Below are 24122 nucleotides of genomic sequence, written 5' to 3'. Positions count from 1 at the left end.
TAAGAAGTTCCCTCAGTCCTCTCCCCTGCCCTCGGGGCCACATTACTATAATGACAACATGAACCTTGGTATCTGAGCACCATACCGATGATTTTTTTAAAAAAGTCAAAAACCAGTGTAGTATCATTAGCAGTCAAGTAGAGCGTGATGGATTGAAAACACTGACGGATAACTTCCATTATGGAGGTAGAGCAAGCAGAAATAGAGAGGGTATAAAGACTTTTTTTTAAAAACCCTCCTACTTCTGAGGCATTACAGGAGAATTGAGAACATTAATAATAAGAACTGCTTCATCTTCTACACCCCCCCTCCTTTCCCTCTTTCTTTCTCATCCAGCTCCACCCCCTCACAATCTCCCCCACCCTCCCCAATCTCTCCGACTCTCGTTCATCCTCTCTCGCCACGCTTCACATCTCATTCTGATCAATGTCTTCTCCGGAGAACCTGGCTGAATTCAGATGAAAAGCTCCGCGCTCTCCTCACAAATCACACCTGAAAGCCCCGGCTACCTCACCACTTACACATCTTTCTCTCCCTCTCTGCTTTCCTCATCCTACACTTGCAAATCTTTCCATCCTTTGATAGTCACGTGAAACAACAAGAGGTTAACTGAAAAGAACGTGGCTGAGGGCTGAGTGTGGCGAATGACCTGAGCTGACCACCGGGACCACAGCTGGATTCTCACGGTTTTCTCCCTGACAGACACACACATGCAAATCCAAACTAGCTCATCTTTCCCTCCGAGGACACCAGTTCAGCTCTCTGTGCTGTGAAATGCATACAATTCAACGTCTATGGTTCAGGCTCTCTCAAACACACACATGCACACACACAGGTCCCCTACTTCCATTCAGACTTCTGAAACGTGAAATGAGGTCTGACTGAAGCCAGCGACCAGGGGGCATTAGTGTGATATAGTAAAATGTTTGTTTTTTACCAACTCCTTTTCTGCAGTGGTGGAATGCATTTTTTTAATACAACCTTTCCTTTCTATAAATGTAATTTAGAAATACAATATACGATTAAATACAGAAATATAACTGTACACAACAAAGTACAGCTCTGATTCCTTTTCTCTTTTTGTTGTTTCCCCCCTCTTCCTCTCTTTTGTGCAATAGCCAGAGTACTGAATTACAAGCATACTACACACTGTGTATTTCTGTTAGAGTCAAATTAAGCTGGATTTAAATGGATTTTCCATACTCATGGACCATGAAGTATAATATATTTTCTTTTCCTGGTTGGCCCAGAAATAATCCAGTACAACGGTCAAAATCAGGTCTCACCTTCCCGTGTCCCACATACCAGAAATGATTTGAATTCTTACACAAGGCTGAGGTAAAACTTTGGACACCATAAATGGCATCACACAAAAAAGGGTTTTAAACCAGAAGTGGATTGTTTGGATAAATATACTCATCCCCGGTGTTACAAACTGGGAAGGCTGATGCAGCAAGTCAAGTCCTAGTGCTGAACTGTTTAAAATGTACATGTGTATATCCAACACACTGACATGCTGTTCAGTACATTAGTACGGGAGGCCAAATGCAACATAATTATGCATGTTTATTTGGTTCAAAAGGCTAAGATAGGGTTGAGTATAAGCAAAATAAAATGGAATGCAATAACATTCAGGACTGAACTCTCTCTCTCATGAAATCATGTTTATAGAAATGTCAAACAAGAGGACAAGATGACCTTGAGCTCAGGAAAGCAACATCTGTTCTAAATGAACCACTAACAACATTTTTGTATCATTTTTTCTATTTAAATTAACGAGATAGTTTAAAGTAAGGACATAAACCTCATTCTAGAAACATACAGCCTGACCATTAAAAACACTACATTCCCTTTTCATTTCCTTTTCATGTAAATAAGCACAAGTGTAATCACGAAGCTCACCGCCCGTTCACAAAGCAGATGACGAACAACCTGAGATGATGGCTCAGCGGCTTTTCCACATTCAGTCAGTCTACTTCAATCACGCGTGCTTTACAATTTACAGATCACAGTGAAACAAACAAAGACAAAAATACGCTTACGGGCAAAGCATTTTAGAACAAAACAACAGCATTTCTTTCTGATTCACACAAACAGTGGAGATTTAGCATAATGCTTTGCAACATCCCAGCATTTAAAGGCACAATAAAAGGTTTTCACAGGACTCGATGTGGTGTGTGAGAAATTAAATACACCTTTCCCCTCTTCTATATGTGGACAGGTATCAGCCTAATCAAACGTAGCTTAATAGGTAATTGTGAATAAGTGTGACCACTTTTATAAAAACAGAAGTCTTTCCAGGAGTGGACGTTCCAATGAATTCACCCCGAGCTCCGACCATGCAACACTAAGCAAGCAGTAAAGCGAAGCTGCTAAACAAGAGTGAGCCAAAATACCTCCACAATGATGTGGATGTGGTATGGGACTACTTTTATAAATAAAGGTTAAATTAAAAATGATCATGAAGGAAAGATGGCAACCACACAACCACATTTATGACATTAGTGAGTTTAATAGAAACATGTAACTAAATAATAGCTTCTCGCAATTAGCAAGTGTTGCCCTCTTTACTGAGACAAAGATATATGATGTTTCAGGAAGCCACTATATAGAAATCAAATGCCTATAGAAAGGTTAACTCCAGTATTTAGCTGTAACTTCTTCACAGTCCATGTGATCAGTACACTTAATGCTGAATGTGACCAAGTTAAAAACACAGTTGAAAAGCAATCTGCTGGAGAAAAGTGCAAACACTGAACGCCCTTTTGAGAAACACGCAAGATGTGATCACACCCCGAGGTGTTTTCACACCTGCTGCGCACAGAGTGGTTAAATTAAACTCTACATTGTTTACAGCAGATCTGGTTCATTTGGATACACGAGAACGGTTCGACCAAACACTTGTGTTGTATTACCAGCTGATTCCAGCCTAAAAATTTGTTCTCGAATCAGGTCCATGTCAGACTCAGTGCTGGCACTTGCACAACAGTATCATGGGCTTTTTGCTTTCAATCTTGATTTCCTTAAGGTTTCAAAAAATATATGAACTGTTTTCTTAAACTATTAAAGGCAAATTTTGACATGAACAGACTGAGTGAAATCTCAGCATGCCACTGTCAATCAGACAATCAGGAGCTAAGTAAAACTGCTAATCACCTCATGAACCTTGTAATGGAGCCTAGTGATAAGGCCAAATATTACTTAATATTCTCTGCTTTTTGTTTTTCAGGCTTCTTCCCACAGTCCAAAGACATGCATGTTAATTTAATGGGTGATTCTGAATCGGCTGTGGGTGTGAACGTGAGCTTGAATGATTGTCCGTCTTCCTGTGTTAGCCCTCTGATAGACTGTAGCCCACCTCTCACCCTTTGACAGCTGTGACAGCCTCTGGTCCCCCAGCGACCCTGAATTGGATAAGCAGCTAAGAATGGATGGATTACATAGCACCAACTACCCTCAACAATCTTTTCAGGGAAGAATACACCGTAAGCTCAATACCTTGCAAAAATATGACAACGAAGAAGAAGAAAACCTGTCAAGGATATAACAATCTAATAACTCATTTCTTTGTGAAAACTCCACTGGAAACCTTTTAAGTTCTAGGGAGAACCTTAGACTCAGATACCAAATGACAATACCAAATAAAAAAAGGTAACAAACAGCTTCATGTCTGATTTTTATGAAGTAAGACAGGACTATGTGTCATCCACATAGCCCTGAGAATGTTGTTGGATTGGATGGTTGTGGAGATGAAGGTTGGTTCAAATATTTCATCTCTGCTATTGAAATCATTTTTTAATTATTATGTCATCAAAACAAAACGTATCAGACACCTTTTTAAAGCATCACTCAGTACAGCTACTCTGTTCGAGTCACCACTCTGTCACTTACTAGTGTGTTGAATAACACAAGCTTTCTGAGCATGTGAACTGCAGAATCTGTTCAAATGCATTTAATATTGGACTGCTAATTATAGCACTGCTTTATGAATCACTGCTGCTTATATCTGTCAGGGAGTGATTGGACTAAACTATAAATTATTAAAAGCAGCAAAGCTTTCATGAACAACAGCAGCCTAAGTTGTTGCTTATAAACAATATGCATGTATTGATTCATAGTTTTGAAAGGGAACATGTGTTGTTGAGCTACAGCAACTGGGTGGAACCAGATTACATTTTTTAATGGTGCTTTAGTGGGTAAAAACGTATAACCAACAGGTCACTCATGGGAGGAACCAAATGTTAACTTCACTCAGCATTTTAAATCATATGTCTAACTAATGCCCAACAGATGCTGCCACACCATTTGTATCATCAGCCTTGTCACATATTTATTTCCAGGCTAATGTATGATAAATAAAAAGGGCATCAATTTTATAACCCTGCACTTACAAAAACTGCCAGTCAAAAACATCCTTTACAGACGTGTTGTGCAAAAGAAATTAAGTTGAAGAGTTTGGATGTCAAGGCTGGTGTCTTTCCCTACGAGGTTCGCTTTCACTTTAATGAGACATGATGTAGATGAAAATGACCTAAATCCATCAATTTCTCAGACACTTTTGATGCTCACTTGGCTGTGCCAGCCTGTTTTCTTGTCATGCACAACCACTAATGTGCTGCAGAGTAAATAAATGAAGTTGTCAGTACAAATGAGCATCTGTTTTTACTTGTTACTTGGTTAAGTTTATTTGTGCCAAAAATCGAGATTTCTTTTGCTAGAGAGACCTGAACAAATTACATCAACGCAGACTCAAGAAAATTCATTTACTTAAAACTGTTATTTCCGCTCCACACAAAACCCACCTTAACTTAAATAGGGAGAAATATTTTCAGCTTTCACAATATTTAGGTGTATAGCAGAAACCAGTATTCCCCAGTTATCAGTCTTGATGAGAGTCCAAACTCTCCCTTTATTGGATAATTGCCTCTGACCTCAACTAAGAAAGTTGAATATCTGAACTGATTAGTGAGCATCTGTGTTCTAATAAATAAAAACACAGATATACTGCTGCCAATTAAGACCATTCGTCTTTTTCATTTAACAGGTCGGGGTGATAGTAATTAATCAAAATGCACCATATTGGACAGTATTCAGTCATTTAAAGGCAGTGCAAGCATAAAGATTAATTTCTTTATCTTTCTGTCTCTAAAATAAGCAAGCATAATAATTTTTTTCACAGTTTACTATTTTTGTAATGTTGTCCAATATAGATAGAGCCACAATGTTCACAATCCTTAGTCTTTAAAAGGGTTCATTTAAAATGTGCAAAATGAAAAAAAAAAAAAAAGCCCAAATATTATGGACTCAACTGGAGGTGTGCTGCCCTGAAAAGCAGCTTTCATTTGGGGGAGTACAGTTTTGTGGTGGAGTCAACACATATACAAAGATATCATCAGCATAAAAATCAGGATTATAAAAATGAATATTACCTATGTACAGACTATCAGTGGGTTAATAATGGTTATGAGGAATTTATGATTGGAACCAGCTGTAGGCAGAAAATCATAACCCACAGAAAGCAGCTTATTTCACTTAAACTGTATGTGGGAAATACAGACAACTGCTGCACTGGGGCTTTTTTTTTGTAGGTCAATTGGCCTGTCAGGGCTGCAAAGTGGAGTTGTTTTCAAGCAATAGAGATCACAGCAGAAAGCAGTATTTGGTGAATATTACTGCTGCATGTCAGCACCGCCTACACTGCTGTGGAAGCAGGTGAGACAGGTTTCCCCCATTTATGACAGCTTATTGTTTACAGACAACAACTAGCAGTTTCGATAGGTAGCCTGATGAGCATCACCAAGTCAGAATACACTGTGCTTTCTCTCAGCACCTACGTGGCCATCAAGCAGCAATGTTATCATTTTGCTTCCTGGATTGGCAGCTGCTGTACCGTGACAGGTCCTTCTGTCTCAGGGGCACAGTGTGTGCTACAGGTGTCAAATGACACAGCTGTACACAACACAGCCACACTCTGGCATTTGATGGGTCAGGGGAGGGAAAACCACAGTCAGGTATAGTTATAGAGGCATAGAAAATAAACTATATGTTTTTCTCTCAAAAAGGCTTTGAGCATAGAAATCAGGTCAAATTTGTTTTTCCAAAGCAGGAGACAAGTGTGCCGACTTCGGTGATGCTTTAAATACATTTTGTGTAAAGTCTCTCCAGTTAAACCGCCAGCAAGGTGGAAACATACAAAAGTACAGAAAATTATGTGTGTTTTTGAACTGGGTGTGTCAGTTATGCTGGCATTTTGGAAATGAATAAGAAGTCAGTGCTAATTAGGGCTAATTAGCTAACATTTGCTAGCTATCTAATGTTGACCTGGATATATTTCCAGTTCCAGGCACAGTAAGAATACGAGGTCTAAGCAGTGATATTTTGGTTATCTTAACACAATATGTTATTATATAAACCTAATCTAAAATAAACCCGATGACAGATCAGTGGTGTGGAGATCTGGTGACAGCACCTGTGTGACAGGCTTAGGGGGAGTGTTTTATATGCAGTACTGTACTTTAGGTAGCTGGTTGTTTTGTTAGTCACCATCTGCGGCTCCGGGTGAATTCATCTGACAAATCTGACACACCACTTGTTTTATCTCTGCTGCAGTTAGGTTGGTTGGTTGGTTGGTTTCTTTGTATTGTCTAGAATTGTGACTGTCAGGCCTGCATCATGCATCCAGCAAACTGAGAAAACGTCACAGATTTTGACTGCTAACTGATATGTTAGATTTTAATGTAGACATCAACCAAAACACTGCCAGAGGCAAAACTTGTGCTTGCAACCAACAACTGCAACCATACAGTGAGAGAGCACGACCCAATTTTGGGAGGCTTACTCACGTGCATGTGAGATGTCAGAGTGTCTTACCCTATAAGTGGCGTTGCAGTGCACTTGCTCACTGACGTACACTTGGTTAGATTACTTGAGCGTCATTCGAGAGGTTGTGTTGTCAACAGATCGGCCAATAATCAGGTTGAGTGGCCTTTATTATGAGAAAACTGAGTGTCAGTGTTGAGAAAAGCCTAAAATAGACAAAGAATAACCTACCTTTTGCTTGTGAGCGGCCAGGTAACCATGCATTTTCTCGGGCTGAAGGAAAGATGGGCCACTATGCACAGCAAAGCGAACATCCAGCATTCGCTCCTTCACGTCCATGAGGCTAAAGATGTTGACATCATCAGGTGGGACCGAGAGCATCTCAGACAGGAAGTCCACCAGCAGCTCGTAGCGGCTCCGCTGCTTCCCCCTCAGTTCAATGAACTCCTTCGCTGTGATGTCTGAGCAATACATACATACACACACACACAGAGAATTGGAACTGTAAGTGGCCTCATTATTTCCGCCCCTGCTCAAGGATAAATCCAATTATTTTCAAACTGCTAAAGTAAAAAATAGTCCACAACACTCCAGACTAGAGCTATGATGATAAATTATTTCAAAAGGCTTACTGTATCTGATAAAATCACTTGTTTGTAAGTTATTTTGCGTCTGTTTTCCTGTGTGTTTGTTTCAGTGCGCCTACAGTATGTTTGTTGGTGAAGAAAGTGCTCAGGAGTTTGATTTCAGTTCCTCTCAATAAACGTATTTGCTGATTTTGTATTCGGTTCTAATCATAAAATGCTGTGAACCTTTGAGGGAAAAATGTTACTCTTCTTTTGCTTCTCAGTGCCAGTCTGATTCCAGTTGTTCAAAATGTAAAAATTACCCCAAAGACTCGTACAAATGTTCAAAGACTGGACAGGCGATCCTAGCTGACAGACGTTTAGTCTGTCAGGTAGGAGCATTAACCTGGCCAACACAGTGAATATCTGGGCAGCAGTAACCAAATCTCTGGCAGTAGATGGCCCTGCAACTCCCATGAGACACCACTTATCATCAGATTTTGGATCAAAACAATCATGAATAATAACCAGAAGCTGGCACTGTGTATATGCAAATAATTGAAGGAGTGGCACGGACAATTTTGCCTTTATAGAGATTAAATGAGCACCACATTTAAAGCTTCCCATACAGCACCATAATTGGGAAAGTTGAAGTTAAAATTATTTTCTTTTTAATGTTAACACCCAGGTGTTGTTGTACGCACCTGCAAAAAGCAGTCAGCATTAGTCAGTGAGAAGTCAGCAGAGTACCAATGTTATCCAACCGTACAGAATAAAATTATCTCTGCAGAATTTTCAGGAATTCACTGCGACTAATTGATAATGGATGGAAAGAACAACAAATGCAGTAGAAAGTCAAGAAATAATTCGACACACAGACTAAAAAAAGCCCAGATTGGTATCAGTTTAGCTTGTTCCAACCAGCCTTAACAGCCAAATCATATCCACAGCCAAACAACCCAGCAGACGAACAAAGGCAACTTTATGGATTAGTTCTTATATAGCGCTTTTCTACTCTGTTTGAGCCTCATTCACCTATTCATACAAGCACTTCTACACTTCAGTGCACTCTATCAAACATTCACATATATTATTCACAATCCAGTGAACCTTCAACATTCAAAATGAGACCAAGAAAGTAACAGCTAAAATATGACTTACAAAATATACTTTGGCAGCCAGTGTGCAGCCAATTAAAGTCTGTGTGTAGAAAAACACTGGATATTGATAACAGACAATACACAAATTAATACAGAGCTAGAATATGCAAAATATACTTTTTGAAGATTATGGACAGATCCTATGTGTCAGGACTGAAATCAACAAAATGAAATCTTGTGTTAAATAATTTGAATTTTTGCTCCACTGAGCTAAACTCTAACTCAGATCCATGTTCATACCAATGTTCTATTCAAAATATGGACAGTTTTTATGCATCTAAACACTTGTGATGTTTTATAAAGTAATGACCTCATCCTGTACGTAGAGAAAGAGCAGATCAACAATGAACAATGATGGGAATGATGAGGTTCATGGAGCCCACAGGTTTAAAGGATGCTGCAAATGCCTGAGAAACACAGCTTAGACAGCTTGGATGAAATAAAGGAGCAAAAGAGTCAGAGAGATAGCTCCGTGTGGCACTCCACTTTCTATTCTCTTTTTGAACTTTTTTTTTTCCATTCATCAAGTGAAATCAGACCGTCCAATCAATCACGTCTCTTTTTCACACACACAGCATAAGTGCAACAGAGTGTAATGTCCATATTTAGCTATGTAGTCACATGACATGAGAGAAATGAAACCTAAACAAACAAATTATGGCATTCAACAATCCTAACAACACTCATTATTACAGAGACAGGTAACAATATGTGTCACTCACAGCAGAGACGAGCACAAAGTAGTGGTAGTGCCAAAAACAGAAGAGGAAAAAAATATTCTCAAATGAGGAAACAAGAGACAACTGGGACCCATTTTATTGAGAATATATCCAGTTTTAGTTGTTATCTCGTAGTATGCTGTCCATGTAGCAAACATTCTTAACCTTCTCCCTCCATCGATCCACTGTGGGAGGCTGCGGCCGCATCCATGAGGTTGTGATCATCTTCTTATCAACTAATAAAAAAGACTCTCAGTAGGAATATCCTATTGTCGCCTTTTAATCCTTCTGGCAGTTGTCCCATTATATACAGAGTAAGATGGTTTAAGGACACTTCTCTTTATGAATTCATTTTGTATATGTTGGCAGTAGTCTGATAGTTTGTGTGTGTTCTCTTACCAAGCCACAGTCCCTCCACCACTGACCTGAGATGTTCACAAATTTTGATGTGACAAGGGCTTGGAGCGGGTGGGGGGTGTTAATGGTAACAAATTGCTTCATATTTTAATGGTACGGCATGCAGCTTGTCCCATTTTTTGCCTTTCTCTACAGCTGAAAAATAATGTGGTGGACGATCATATTTATTATATTTGTGCTGAAGCTGCTCAAAGAACACCAGGTCTTCTGCTTCAAACATCTGGTCCAAGAGTATCGAGCTGTTTCATTCCCACTTTCTAAACCCTGCTTCTAGTCGGGAGGGAATAAAGTGAGAGTTATGTGCAATCCTCACCTGCTGGAAGCTGAAGTTGAGAATCTTAGTTTTTTCTCACAGTGGGGATTTTTTTTTACCTTGTCATGAATTATTTCCTCTCCTGATATCTTCACTCTTGAATGGCATTATATCTAAAATATGTGGAGCCCTCACTCTTTTCCATCCTGACCCAGTTGGTTTCGTTATCTTGAGATATTCATGTAAGCACTGACTTGAGCTGGGCTGCCCAATTTTTTTTTCTCAGGTATTCAAATTCAATTCCAGTTTGTTTGTTTTTTTCTAAATGACTTTAGATAGTCATTTATTTATTATTTTAAATGTAGGTCAGATAAAGACCGAAACAAAACGAGTAATCTAGGTAATCCATTCATGTGTATTGTTTCTACTTGTCCCACATGTTTTTAGGCTGGCTTTTATTTCACCCATCAGCTTTCGATAGTTAGCTTTGAAACATGTCAGAGGTTATGACGATCCCTATCTGAACTCACGATGACACCAGAAATCTAGATGTAGGCCAGTGTCCCACCAACATCAGTGTCTGAGATTTCGATTGACTGATCCGATAACCTTTCTAAGTTAGGGAATAGGGATAGAAGAAACGAGGTCATATCATCATTTACAGCTTTAATGTTGTAATTCTGCCATATTTAATTTAGGTTTAATATTTAAAGCAGAGAACTGGAGTCGACCACCTTGGCTGACCCCTCTCTGAACAACAACCCTTCCATTTGACATGTGAGTCTGACGTTATACGTATAACCATTATCCAGTCCACATTCCCATAACAGTCAAGGTTTTGTACAAAAACTCTTGATATGTCAACCACCGTGTTCTCCAAGCTTAGTCGAGTATCTTTTCTTCAGCTCTGTAGTCAGAAATATCTCACTGTAATGGATCTTGGAGGGGCAAAGTGCTTCAGCTTCGTGGTTTGGGATGTGAGACCTGTTTTGACACAGGTCTACATCCTCCATTAGTTCGAGTGATGTGAGCAGGAGGTTTGTTAAGAGATCACTCATTTCATTCTCATATTCCCCGTCTTCTTTCACAGCGTGTGTAGGTTGTCCCATCTTGATCTTGACTCCAGGTCATCATACTTGACCCATAACTTCTCTTATCTGTGTCCTAAATAACAAACAGCTCTTACATGTTGGAGTATTTTGTCCTCTACTTCACTCAGTCTCTGTTCAATATTCACAACTTCTTGTTCTAGTTTTGTTGTACACTCCAGTACACTCCACATCGCATAGAGTGGCTTCCACCCTCAATAAAGTGGCCTCTGTGTCTAGGGAGGCCTGAGTGTGCTCTTTCATGAGTTGTGCAACTCAGTTAGCACAGCAGCCATGTTTTCTTCAATCCATGTCTCACCGGTGTCCATTTGGTCTTGTTTATCATCTTTTTCTTGTGGCTTTGCTTTCTTTTCTGCCTGTTTGGTTTGAGCAGACATGGTAGGTTTTCTCAAAGGCAGTTTGCATTAATTGTTTGGCTGTTTGTTTCTCTTCCACAGCAGGAGAATCAGGCTGCTTCTCCTAGCATGACATCCCAGAAGTCCTTTTGTTAACAATTTTCTAATCTAGCAGATTCAGATTATAACTAATAATAGTCACAATAGTAATAGTCACCAAAATGTGATGGGTTTGGGCTGTTTGGTTACACAAAACTCAAGGCTTTGGTTAGTTTAGATTACTTTGAAATATTACCACATGTAATGACTTTTAAACGTAAAGGCTGTTTCATATATGTAATCTCAGTCAGTCTCAATGTGTTTAACCTTTACTAATGGAATTTCAGCTTAAGATCTCAGAGAACTGCAAAAATATATTTCAGACTTTGGTTAACTCTTAGATCAAGTGGGTATCTTCCAGGGAATTTTGAGCTTAAGAAGGCAAATGCTTAAAAGGAAGGAATATCTTTGAGGCCAGAGTCTAAGCAGGTAGAGCTGTTAACAAAAACATTTCAATTGTGCAAGTTAACATGTAGATGGGAGCCAATACACAAAGGACCAGGACTAACAAACTGCTCTACGTAAGAAAACCCAAACTAATTTCATTGTTATCAGCACTACGAGACTCAAAGTTCATCTCACAGAGAACGAAGTAAAAGAATGCACACACACATATATATATATATATATAAAAGGGGTGGGCAGGGTGATTAGGTTTGTGAGCGTAGAGAAGGAGACAGAGCCTAGGCATTAAGAGACAAGACAGGGGGCTCAGAATGGGCTCAGCGGATACAACGTGAGGGATCGAGGCTAATGTCAGCTCCCATCAGTCAGTCCAGAGGGAGAAACAAGGACACAGGCAGACAGAGAGACAGTCAGGAGGGATAGGGGCTGGCGGGGGGAGAGGGTAGTAACTCCTAACGCAGTGTGGCAGCCTTTGCACCTGGCTTTGATCCAACCTCACAACTGACTTCTGCTTTCTCCTTCCCAGAGGCTTCATTGGAGGCGGTGCACAGATGCCCTCCTGCCTCAAGGCTTGTGATTTTACACAAATAAATGGTAAATGGACTGCGTTTATATGGCACTATCCTAGTCTTATCAACCACTCAAAGCGCTTTGCACTACATGCCACATTCGCACACACACACACTCACACAGTTTATTCTATCACATATTTGGCTGGATCTGAGGCGTTTATACGAGATTCAGTATCTCGCCCAAGGACACTTTGATATGCGGGGAGGGAGCCAGACGCTCTAACTTCTGAGCCACAGCTGTCCCTTAAATAGACACAAAAGGGCCAAATACTTACTTTATATGATGAAGTTTTATATGAATAACTGAGACAAAAGAGTGAGAACTAACTGTGGCTTTGTCTTTTTTGCAGTCCTTCAGAAGAGGTCAAACAAATGAGGATTTTATGAAGCCCTCATGATTACTTGTAAGATTCCAAGAATGTTTTCTTTAACAAAATGCTTTGATAAAGCAAAACACCAAGGAGAGGCTGGTGCCATTGTATCTTCCATAAAAGACAAATGCTGTAAATGTTTTGGAAATCCTGATTAAATCTAGTAATTATATAAAAACACACCACTTTTTATATAATTACTAGATTTACCGGTTTTTCTTTCAAACATAATAACACACAAAGTATTAATAAGGACAAAAAAAGCATATTGTTATTTAAGCACATTTAAACATAATTCTTTGTTGGCTTCATTGTGCTCAAAGTCATTATTTGTCTTTATCATAGCCACTGAAATACACGATTAACTTCAAGCTCTCATACCGTATATGAAAAATCAAAACTTCTTGTGGATGACTGACAAAAAGTTCAAATGATTTCATGAATTCTAAACCAGCTTCAGTTCAGGACTCCTTTCAGTGATTAGAGGAGCAGCTGAAGGGAACAGAAGGTAAACTTTCACAATATCTTTCCCAGGATCAGAACAACAAGGTTGAGTTTAATCTCTAGCAAGCCAGACTTTTCCATTTGACCACAAGATTACAGTGCACGGCTTATCCGACTGACCTTTGGGAAGAAAATAACAATCTCCGTTATCAAATGACTATATGATGAACAATCAGCAGAGAAATGTTTGCCGCTTCCTGCTCAAACATCAGACAAAGCATGCAATTGACTGAACAGAGCTTCCTCTCACAGCTGATGCTTTGAAGCATCAGCTAGATCCTTGTTTCGACTGTGCTCTTGGTTAATTGATGAGAAAGGCTGAAATCAGAGGTGGAGTAATCCTCTTTTCATTTTAGGGAACCTATGTGTGACGCAGGTCTAGTTTTCTGGGAAGCGAGACTCTTGAAGTATGTAAGAATTAATAATAGCAGCAAGCAGCCACAGCCGCTGTGGAGTACATGCTGACAGGGCTTATTAAGGTGCTGCAGATATGTCTGAAGCCTGATGCATAGTCCTGTGTTGAGCTGCCATACAGCCCATGCCATAGTGGGCAACGTCACTGCATTTATACTTGTATACTGGTGTGTATGTATGGTGCTGTACAGTGTGCACTTTTCTGGGAACGTGCTGATTAGGGCTGCAGTGTAGTGTGCAAATTTATTACCTATAATATACAGTTTTCCTGTCTTATAAGAAACGTAATAAATGTTCAGCTTAAAAGTAAAATAAAATAGATAATGATTCAAAATAACGACCAAAATAAACACACAAATGCATTTCAGAATGCTGAGTGGTGAGACTTGCTTCGAAAAGGATTTTCATTCCACTCACTGCCTGATAAATGCCCAAGGGTCACATTTACTAAGCGGTGCAAAATAGCGTGTGAGTGCAATCCCCAAATAGTTTCATGGTGATTGACAAAAGTTTTGTGTTCTAAACAAAGGTGCAGTCAGTTCATTCCAATGACATGTCAAATCTGCCAAGAATCCCGCAATTTAGCACGAGGTTGAAAACTAAGAGATGATATTTAGATATTCTGGCAGAAAGAGTTGTTATAATAGAAACAGGCTTCAATGTAGGACTGTAAGATCTATGACAATATTTTGACATTGGGCTCTGTAGCATTCTTGTATTAGGACAACATATATCCTTCAAGGGACAAAACAAATTGGAAATGTCTGACAGACAAACGTTTATTTCTATACTCTGAGTGAGCACAGCTTTTGCGCTGTCCATGGTCCTGAAATTATAAGCATTTTATTAATTTAACATTTTGTTGTTTATTTAAGTGTGACAAAACTTTATTAAGGAGAAATATCTTTGAGATTATAAATGTAAATGGATTGATCAGACAGGTTTGATGATAACAAACAAAAAACAACAACCTCAGACTATTTCAATACATAACAGGGCTGCTATTTAGACTTCCTATGCCTGATGTCCATCCACGGCCTGAATTTTTTTTTCAGGGTCCAACGTCAACATTTTCTCTCTGTTGTTTAGCCATCTTGCTCTGAATGTCATCGTACAGGCTGTGAAATTCCTGTCACAGAAGCCACAGTATGTTGAGGAGAACACGATGCCAAAAAAACGAAGATTTGGATGTTTTTTGCTACTGCTATTGCATGGCTCCTTTTGGTTGGAGCTTCCAGGTCATTCCTGACTTCACTGAGCAAACTTGCAATTAGATGGCTTGGTAATCTCTACATTTCTATCACATCTCTGTCTGGCATTCCAAATAAATTGACCCGAGTGGAGAAATGCCTCTTCAAGCACACACATCTAAATCTCTGCTATGCCTCCCCCGTTTTTTTAAGGGCGGTAAATGCCGGTGCAATTAGTAAAACATTTTGCAAATGTGAGTGAAGCAATTTGCTAGATTGATTTAAATATTTTCCTCCCTTTATTTTGCATCTATATATGCATATGCAAGAGGGTCAGTTGCAACTATCTCTCACGTGCAATCATCTCACTACACTCTGTCTGAATCGACTGTACCTTTTCTTCATTTTTCATCTTTAAATGCTAAACATCTAAACACTTAATGTGTAATAGCATTTTCAGTTTTTAAATTTAAATTCTTCCAGCATAAGTAGAGCCAATCTAATGATATCAGGTTTATCAGCTCTTCAGACCCTTTAATTAGGAAAAAAAAAGTCATGAGTTAATTCAGAAAATGGATGTGGAAGTGTTGTTAGCGTGGCAGCCTGCTGTATGAGACCTCGTCACCTTCCCTATCCTACTTATCTGGTTCATTAAACAGAAAATGCACTTTCATGATTGAATTTTAGTTATTTTTTCGTGGAACAACAACCTCCATTCACTGGGGCAGCATTAGATGACTACAGTGTGATCAGTGAAGGAAGTCTCCAGAATCTCACATATAATAACAAACTAATATATCTTCCCAATTTCTGCATATTGATCCCACAATACAGGCACCCTGGAGCGTAGACAGACGTGAGAAGAGAGAGAGCGAGGACTTTCGCACTTCTCAACAACGCATCTGCCAAAGGACAACTCTCCTGGCAGGAATAGTTTATAAAGTCCTCATGTTTGGAAAACTGCATCAGCTGGTTTTAAGCAGTTACTCATCGTGTGTTTCGCACTCTGCTCCCCCCTGAGCACCATGCATTTTACTCTCTGCTTGTGTTATGTGGACATTTCAAGGACTTTTTGTTTACTACATTTTTTACCTTTCCATCAATATTGAGAAATGGAGCAGGGGGACTGAGAGGGAGCCTTAATCTCAGCAAGGCAGATTTAACTAGTCCTTTCTTTGTGCACCCTTATTGAATTCCACATTTGTTCTTGAAATGGGATTTAAAATGTCAAGGAGGGTGTAAGTAATGCTATAAGTAGAATATTTTCATAATCCTTGAGACTGTGAATCAATGAGAGTGTTTACTTCAAAGCACCAAAAAAAACCTGGAAATTACGGTTGCATATCCTACACACAAACACGCACAAACACGCACACACACGCACACACACACACCTGTGTTGCCAGTGTGCAGTCTGCAACTCGAGATGATCTCAGAGTCATTAATCCTTGTATTACATTTTGTTATGAAACCACTAACTTACATGTTTCGTGAGTTTGCTCCTTGCTGAACTGCAGGTTAAAAGCATTTGAGTAGTTTTGACAGAGTATTCAGAGTGGTGTCTGACACTGGTGCTCTCTGGCTCTCAATTCAAGTCCCTATGATAGAACCAGGGTCTATTAAATCAATGCACTCTACAGCTAAGAGCCCTTTGATGACAGTGGAACCATTTAAAAATCTTCAGTGAAGGCGCACCCTACAGGGAGAAGTTGCTGACAAATCTAAGTGTATTTTTCTAAATTAAACGAGTGAAAATTACAAAAACAAATAACTACATGGAGACTTTAATTGTGCAATTATTTCATTTCAGTTTCCATTATTCATCTTAAAAAACACACAGTCTACGTTTCTACAAATATTGGAATGTGTGTGCCAGCTGTTCTCCACCGTGCCTTCTCTGTGCACATTAATTTATCTCAACCTTCTTTTAGAATGAGAAGAAAATTCTTTTATGCTCGACTCTCGCTTCCACACTTTTCTTCCTTCTCTCCCTCTGCTCTCCTCTCATCTTCGGAGAGCATCCGCTGGCCTCTCTGTCTGCTTCTATTTCAATATCTCGGAAATCATAAAAATCCTTCAGCCATGTCCCATTTCTCTAAAGCGAATTTAATTCTGAGCAGACAGCCGATGTGGCGTACATCAGGTAATGATGGATGCTGCTGAACATGTGAAGAGAATATGCTGGCTGAGCAAAACCTCGACTAATTATTTTACCAGCATAAGTAATGGAAATAGGCTTCTCTGTGCGAGCACTGACAACAACTGAGATCCCACGAGTCAGACGAGAGGAATTAATAATGGGCGTAATCTTTCACTTAAAAAAACATCTTTACCTTGGAGCGTTGGAATTTTTGGAAACACTGGAAACAAACAGTAATCAGCCTGCATTCATTTTGTATGCCTGGAGATGAGTCTACAAATAATGAGCATATTCCCCAAAATATTATTTAGTTGGTATTAATATAGGTTTTACCTGTTACTGTAGGTAATGTAGAGTGTGACTGTCACAGACCATCAATCAGAGCGAGAAAGAATGCAGGCTGATGACAAGTGCGAAGATGGAAATGTGAGCTTGGTAGGTCATAATGAAATGTGTCACGTACTTTGATATGTTGTAACAAAACTGATGCAACTTAGTGGAAAATTAAAAACCCCAAAGCTCAAGTGTAAATTAGTCAAGTACAGGTTTTTGCAGACTCAGAAGCATATGGATTTATAGTCTCTTTAGGGGGAGATCAAGTTAATACTCTCCAGGGTATAATGTTCACAGCTCTAACTTAATTGTGATTTACAGCATTCTGCACACATTGTCTCATCTTCACTGAATTTATTCAAGACAGGAAGTATGGTGCTGGACTGGGACTTAGATAGCACCTTTCTACTCTGCTGAGCACTCAAAGCTCTTTCTACTGCAGGTCTCATTCACCCAGTTACACACATTCATACATTGTAGGGCTGCCACAAACGATTATTTTGATAGTCGACTAGTCACCGATTATTTTTGCGATTAGTCGCCTAATCAGATTATGCATCCATTGAACATAAAACGTACAGCTTATTGCACCAGCAGCATCTGCTCTTATATAACTATCATTAGCTTACAGCTTTAAGTGTTTAAGGTCTGTGCTAACTAAAACTAAAGACAAGATGATAGTTTATTACATTTTAATGAAATTTGCAGATTGTTTCGGTGAAGTTTAATAAACTCCTTGCTATCTAAAATATAACAGGACACCGGAGTAAATTCTCCAGCATCTCACACTTCTGATAATCAGCTGTCTGCTTGACGTTTATTCAGCTGTGTAAAAACTATAACTTTCATCTCAGCCAAACCGATTTACTCAGGAACAAATAAAATACTAAAAAAGCCAAACAATAACATTTTTAAGTTATCTAAGTGACTCATATATATTTAACCTGAGTAGCGAAAGACGGCGGTGGGTTTGAAAACGATTTGCCGGGAGTCCGGTGTTCTCACCGGCTCTAGTGAGCCTAGCCCCCGGCTAGCTATCGAGCTAGTGGGTAACAGACGTCTCCGAAAACGTCGGAGCGCTTTTGAAAATATGTGGTGTCTTGATAAACTGAGCCGATATTTGAGGTTTACACAGCTACATTCTCGCCTGAAAATATGTTAAACGTTTATTTTGTGACCCAGAAAGAATAATAAGAGTAATATTAAAACTAAGTAGCTGCCGCCATTGTTGGAAACTGAGCTGGGCTGCGCTATGAATTCTGGGACAGAGCTACTTCTTCTTCTTCGGGGTTTAACGGCAGCTGGCATCCTTGTACATGCAGTGCTGCCATCTTCTGTTTCAGTCCGTTATTACACTCTTAAATCCTACTACTTATTCCTGCGTCTTTTGGGATCTTACAAAGCTTCAAACGATGCGTCGACTATTAAATTAGTCGTCGACGATTTTAATAGTCGACATAATCGTGACTAGCCGACTAATCGTGGCAGCCCTAATACATTGCTTCTATGCCTAAGTGCTTTCTAACATTCACACAGGACTGATCCCCTGACTTTCTGATCGGTAAATAAGTTGCTGTACCAAGCCGAAAGATGCATATTTACTGTTTTATATACTGCATAATTAGTGAACTATTAGCTTCAGAGACAGTGACAGAAGTCATTTGTACCTTACAAATAACAAAAAACCCATAGATATTTCAATATCTGGTCATTACAAGATTTATTTGACCAACAGCACCAATCCAACATACTTTTAAACTTCGGGTCACAGTTACATTAATTAAAAACCAGATAAAAGACAAAATATAGAGTTTGTGGCTGGAGTAAGTGGGGAACTTGATCCCCCAACATTCCAAATGGTGGACAACTCACTCCATCTCATGAGTCACAGCCATTACCAAAGTCTAACACGTTTGCCTAATCCTAGCAAATCAATCCACACCCCTAACCTAAACAAGCTGATTAGAGAATTAGAGCATGCAATAAATTTGTGCCTGAGAATTTCATCTTTTATTTCTCAAACAAATGTACTGAATATGATACAAAACACATGTTCTTGCTTTGGCTACATGGTAGGTTGGTAGACCTTTTTTCCTTTTACAATATGTTTTGGTCAGAAAGTCAAGAAAGTTACTTTCAGACGCTACGAGAACTAGTGAACTACTCATTTGGAGGCTCAGACAGCAGGGAGCATGTTCACGTGTCACTGCAGAGTTAATCTTACCTGCCAGGCGAAGTGACCCCGAGTTGTAGATGGCGTCATCTCGGAGTTCCCTCACGTGTACGGTAACAGTGGAGACAGCATCTGGCCAAATTCCATCTGACACCCGAACCTGGAACTGGTAGGTGCCTGGTGGGGCGTTCTCTTTGATGATCAGGAAACCAGTTCGCTTGTTCAGAATAAAGTAACTGATGGAAAGAAATAAAACACAAGTACCCAAATCAGAAAAGGAACCCATTCAGATGCTTTTCTGCCATTTCACATAAGACGAGCGGTCAACAGGGGTGATGAAGTTTGTCACCCTCATTTAACTACACATGAAAACCTGTCTTTCATGTATTCAGCCAACATCCCTCAAAAGCAAGCTGCTAACCGGTGCAGTTATATAAGAAGTAATTACTAGTAATATAATGCATTCTGTGAAGGTGGAGGTCATTCAAGTAGCTAACAAATGCACCAACCTCCTAGCTACAGCTGACACAATCACCTAAGACTGAATGATGTCTTTGCAGCATTACATTTCAGTGCAGGTAAACACGGTTCATTGACTGCGCTACACAGTCTCAAGCTGCTGAATCTATAGGATTCACCAATGGAGAGGCACACTGATCACATGGCTTTATGTCTTTGAGAGTTTGTAAAGACCTGTAATTTTCAGTTATCAGTGGGTTAAATAGCTAACTGGAAAGTATGACTGAATGCCTAATGTCTATGGTTTGTATAGTGTACAGCACAGTATTTAAAGAATTATGTTGTAGTTCATGTCCTTAGGTAGCTTTAATCCGATGGAATGGCAAATATACCAAATAGCAGGAACTGGAAGTTGGATTCTTTATTTTAAATACTGGCAGACTCGTTGCAGGCTGGCTAATGCTGCAATCACACTGGGGAAAACAGTGGCTGGAGGGAACACACAACTAAACTTGTGACCTTGTTGTTTTTGAAATGGTGAAAACAAAACGAACCAGCGTTAAGACAAAGTCACCCTGCTATCAGTTCATGATTGAATGGTTTTAAGTTGCAAATTAAGCAGTTAACCGAGATAAATCGTCAACAGTGGAATCTCCTTCTGACTGAGGGAGTCGGATAGTCACCCTCTGGGCATCCAGCGCGTCATCGTAACTGCTTGTAAATTGTCACTGAACGTAGAAATATTAAATACCACACAACTACTGATTTTCCCCAGTCATTGTCCTCGTTTTTACTTGAGTGTGACTGGGCCATATACAAATTTCTAACATGTTTATTTGCTATGATAAGAGGTAATACTCCAAAAAGGAGTAATTAGAAAAGTCAGACTTTAGTAAAAGCTTTAGAAAATTTAAGGTTTTCTAAATTGTAAATAACATGTCACGGAGAAGGTATTTGCAACAACACACGCTGTTAAAGACATTTAATGGCATCATACCAAACAGAAGTGATGATGTTATTGTTGTGATATGTTAATGTATTAATTTTAATTTCAATTCAGGTTCGATTTTTTTTGTGCAGGTTTTCTGTGCGCAGAGACTGTGCCAGCAATGCGCAATTGCGCACCCGCGCAGCTTAGAGGGAACATCGGTGACAATGGTATTCAATTTACAGAAATGTTGCAAGTAAACATAATCTGGAATTTCACTGATTCATCCAACATGATTGTTTTGGTATGCTGCTGGCACACGGATCAGCATACCAAACTGTGATCTCCTATATACAAAACTGTTACTCTAATATTACGTAAAAAGTGTGAATTAATGAAACAGTTTATGAATATGTTACCTAACATAAAAGCTCAAATTATATGCACACTTTTTCCTCTTTCAGTTGGCTGCACTTCTGATACAACTGTCCAAGCTGAAGACAGTCCAAAATAAATATTCTTTCATCCCTTTCAGCCTGGACTTTTATTCTGGATTTTAGTGTTTACTCTGTTAATCAATTGCCCTCTGGGACAATAATAGAAAGTGAGCAGAGACGTTGCATTAGGGAGAGGGAGGCAAGGGGGAAAATGAGACTGACTAATAGGCACAAAGACATGCAAGGAAGCAATTTTGCTTGGTCCTTGTCTCCATGCTCCCTTTGTACAGTAAATGAGCTCATTCAAGTTTAATTAGAGAGGAAATCCAAAGCAGAACCTTGGCAAATCAAATAATAAACCACTTGTGGAGACAAGAGCTGTTTTAACTCATTTTACAGCACATGCTGTGGCATTCATCACGTCTTAGGTCTAGCACTTAATTTCAGGATTGACATCACTGAAAGACAATTTTACTGTTTTAACTGGTTAAACTATCAGTGGTTCCTCATTTAGTACATCTGAATATGCTGAAACCTGATTCTATTGACCCTTATGTGAACTATTTTGTTACAGGTTGTTTCTGGTGCCAACACTTGTCTTTCTTCTGGTGTCTTACCATTTTGCACAATGCTACCCCAGATGACTGTGTCTACATACACATTACATAAAACGTCACCCCATCTCTCACCTAGAGATCATTAACCCAACTCAAACGAGCAAAACTGAATCATCCCTGGACTGGCAGGCAGACCAGCTGTATGCTGGAATTAGTTTGATATCTTAGTGCTTGCATCACCACTTCAGGTGTCCTTAATGTGGCATGAAAATGAAAGAAAATCACAACTAACAACTAAAATTTAATCAAAACAAGTAATCCTCCAAGCTGCACAAACAGCACAGGTCTCTCTGTGTAGCCGGCTGTGCAAAACGTGTGCCAGGACCATTGACAAAATATAACAGCTTCGACAGCCTTACTCAGCATACTTTGTATTGTTTCATCAAAAAACACTTTAACCAGCCCTAGCTTTCAATTTCAATAATCTATTCACAACTTTAAGACTTATTTCATTGGTTCTGTTTGTTCTGTTTGGCTAACGATTTAAACTATTATCTTGTTTTATCATCTGTTTATTTTAGAAATTCAAAACATTTTAACCACTGGCCATACATTTGGCAAAAAAGTGAGTTTTTATTTAGAAATCATGCTAAAGTAGCGACTGGATTTCAACTTTTTTGTTTATCTAACACATCGTCCTATTAGTTATTGCTTGTTAGACAAACATGTGATTGCATATATGTTGGTACCCCCGTCCAGAGTATGTTTGTACTCCTCCACTTTGTGGAAAACATTGTTCCACCAGAACATTTATTTTTTACTTATTTTTTCCCCCGCACTGTTTAGCTAAACAACGCAGTAGAAAACAGTAGAACATCCACACCCAAACACTGAAAATACTGTTTGGTGAACTGAAATAGAAACACACAGTAGGTCTTGAACCTCCCCTCATCTCCACCACATTTTGCTTGGAAAAATGGGAAACAGATTTAGTCTGCAAACATACATGTATAAGGCAAAAACAGAGTTTGCACAATTCTAACAATCTTAAAAGTCGGTATTTGGTATAACCAACATGACTGTCAGCCAATGTTCATCTGCTGCAGTATTTAGTATTAGTATTTAGTATTTATTTATTTATTTATTGTCATTGTCAAGAACAATGAAATTGCGTTTGGGGCTTCCATACAACCCAAAAAAAAGAAGAAAATAATAAATACCCCTTAAAACCCAAGTGTACATATTTAACCCAGTGTGACTCCAATGCAATAAGACAATCCTTAGCAATAATGTTCGTAGAAATTCAGACAAAGACCTGAGAAACATGACAAAATACAACAATGCAACCCATTCAATATTATTGTACTGTGAGATATGATATCAGATATGATGTTTTTTACGCCTGCAACTCTTCACCCATCTTAAGGATAAACTGACAGACTGCCAAGACGTGAAGTTTTCAGCTTATAGCTTTTTGGGAATCACTTTATTGCTGCAAAAATATTCTTCTACACCTGTCAAACTGTGTTACATTTGGCATTTTTTTTAGACAAAAAAGAAAATGGGAACAAATTATGCATTTTTGCAACAGGCTGCTATTCACAAAGTGAGTCCTCTGCTTAGTTTTCTAAGAGACACAACATGTAGACACAACATCAATTCATCCCTTAAGTTAGGAGCCACTTTTATGTGGCCAGGTACAAGGACTGGACTAAAAATGAGTGAAAAAGCAACCAGTGTCCAATGTTACATGAAAGCCTGTCTAATTTTAAGCAAAATATGAGACTTTTGCACAGAACTCTAAAAGCAGAGGTGAGTGCGCTATAGTATGATATGTATTAAGAAAAGCACAACGGTGTGTTCTGAACTTAAGTCGGGTTTGAACCATGACGAGATGAGAGCTGTCGTGAAGTTCTGATACCTTATATTGCACCCAGTCCTTCATAAAGCCTGAACTCTGACTTTGAGAGAAAAAGTAGCAAAGTTTGTCATTTTGAGTTCAACACAGCATGAAAGATGAAGACGAAGGTGTCATAGGGTACCGGAGTGTCACTTCGGGACTCGTCTGTGCATGTGTGTGGGAGATTGTCAAAGTGCGAAGCGTTGTGGCTCAGTGTCACTTTTAGCAAGTGAAACTCTCAAGCAGAGTATTGGCACAAACA

The 24122-nt window shown here is 39.2% G+C and overlaps 1 protein-coding gene across 1 annotated transcript in view; it reads right to left on the bottom strand.

Annotated features, from left to right (window-relative positions):
- Positions 1 to 24122, bottom strand: part of LOC113026743 (neural-cadherin) — a 337047-nt gene that overhangs the window by 128957 nt on the left and 183968 nt on the right. The window contains exons 24-25 of the mRNA XM_026175859.2: positions 19631 to 19815; positions 7051 to 7280 (exon numbers count right to left, since the gene is read on the bottom strand). Of these exons, the coding sequence (XP_026031644.2) occupies positions 7051 to 7280; positions 19631 to 19815 (415 nt within the window). The remainder of the gene's footprint in view (positions 1 to 7050; positions 7281 to 19630; positions 19816 to 24122) is intronic.

The sequence above is a fragment of the Astatotilapia calliptera genome, chromosome 1 (genome assembly GCF_964374335.1).
Source record: "Astatotilapia calliptera chromosome 1, fAstCal68.1, whole genome shotgun sequence".
NCBI classification, from domain to species: domain Eukaryota; kingdom Metazoa; phylum Chordata; class Actinopteri; order Cichliformes; family Cichlidae; genus Astatotilapia; species Astatotilapia calliptera.
This window is presented reverse-complemented; position numbering and strand designations above follow the sequence as displayed.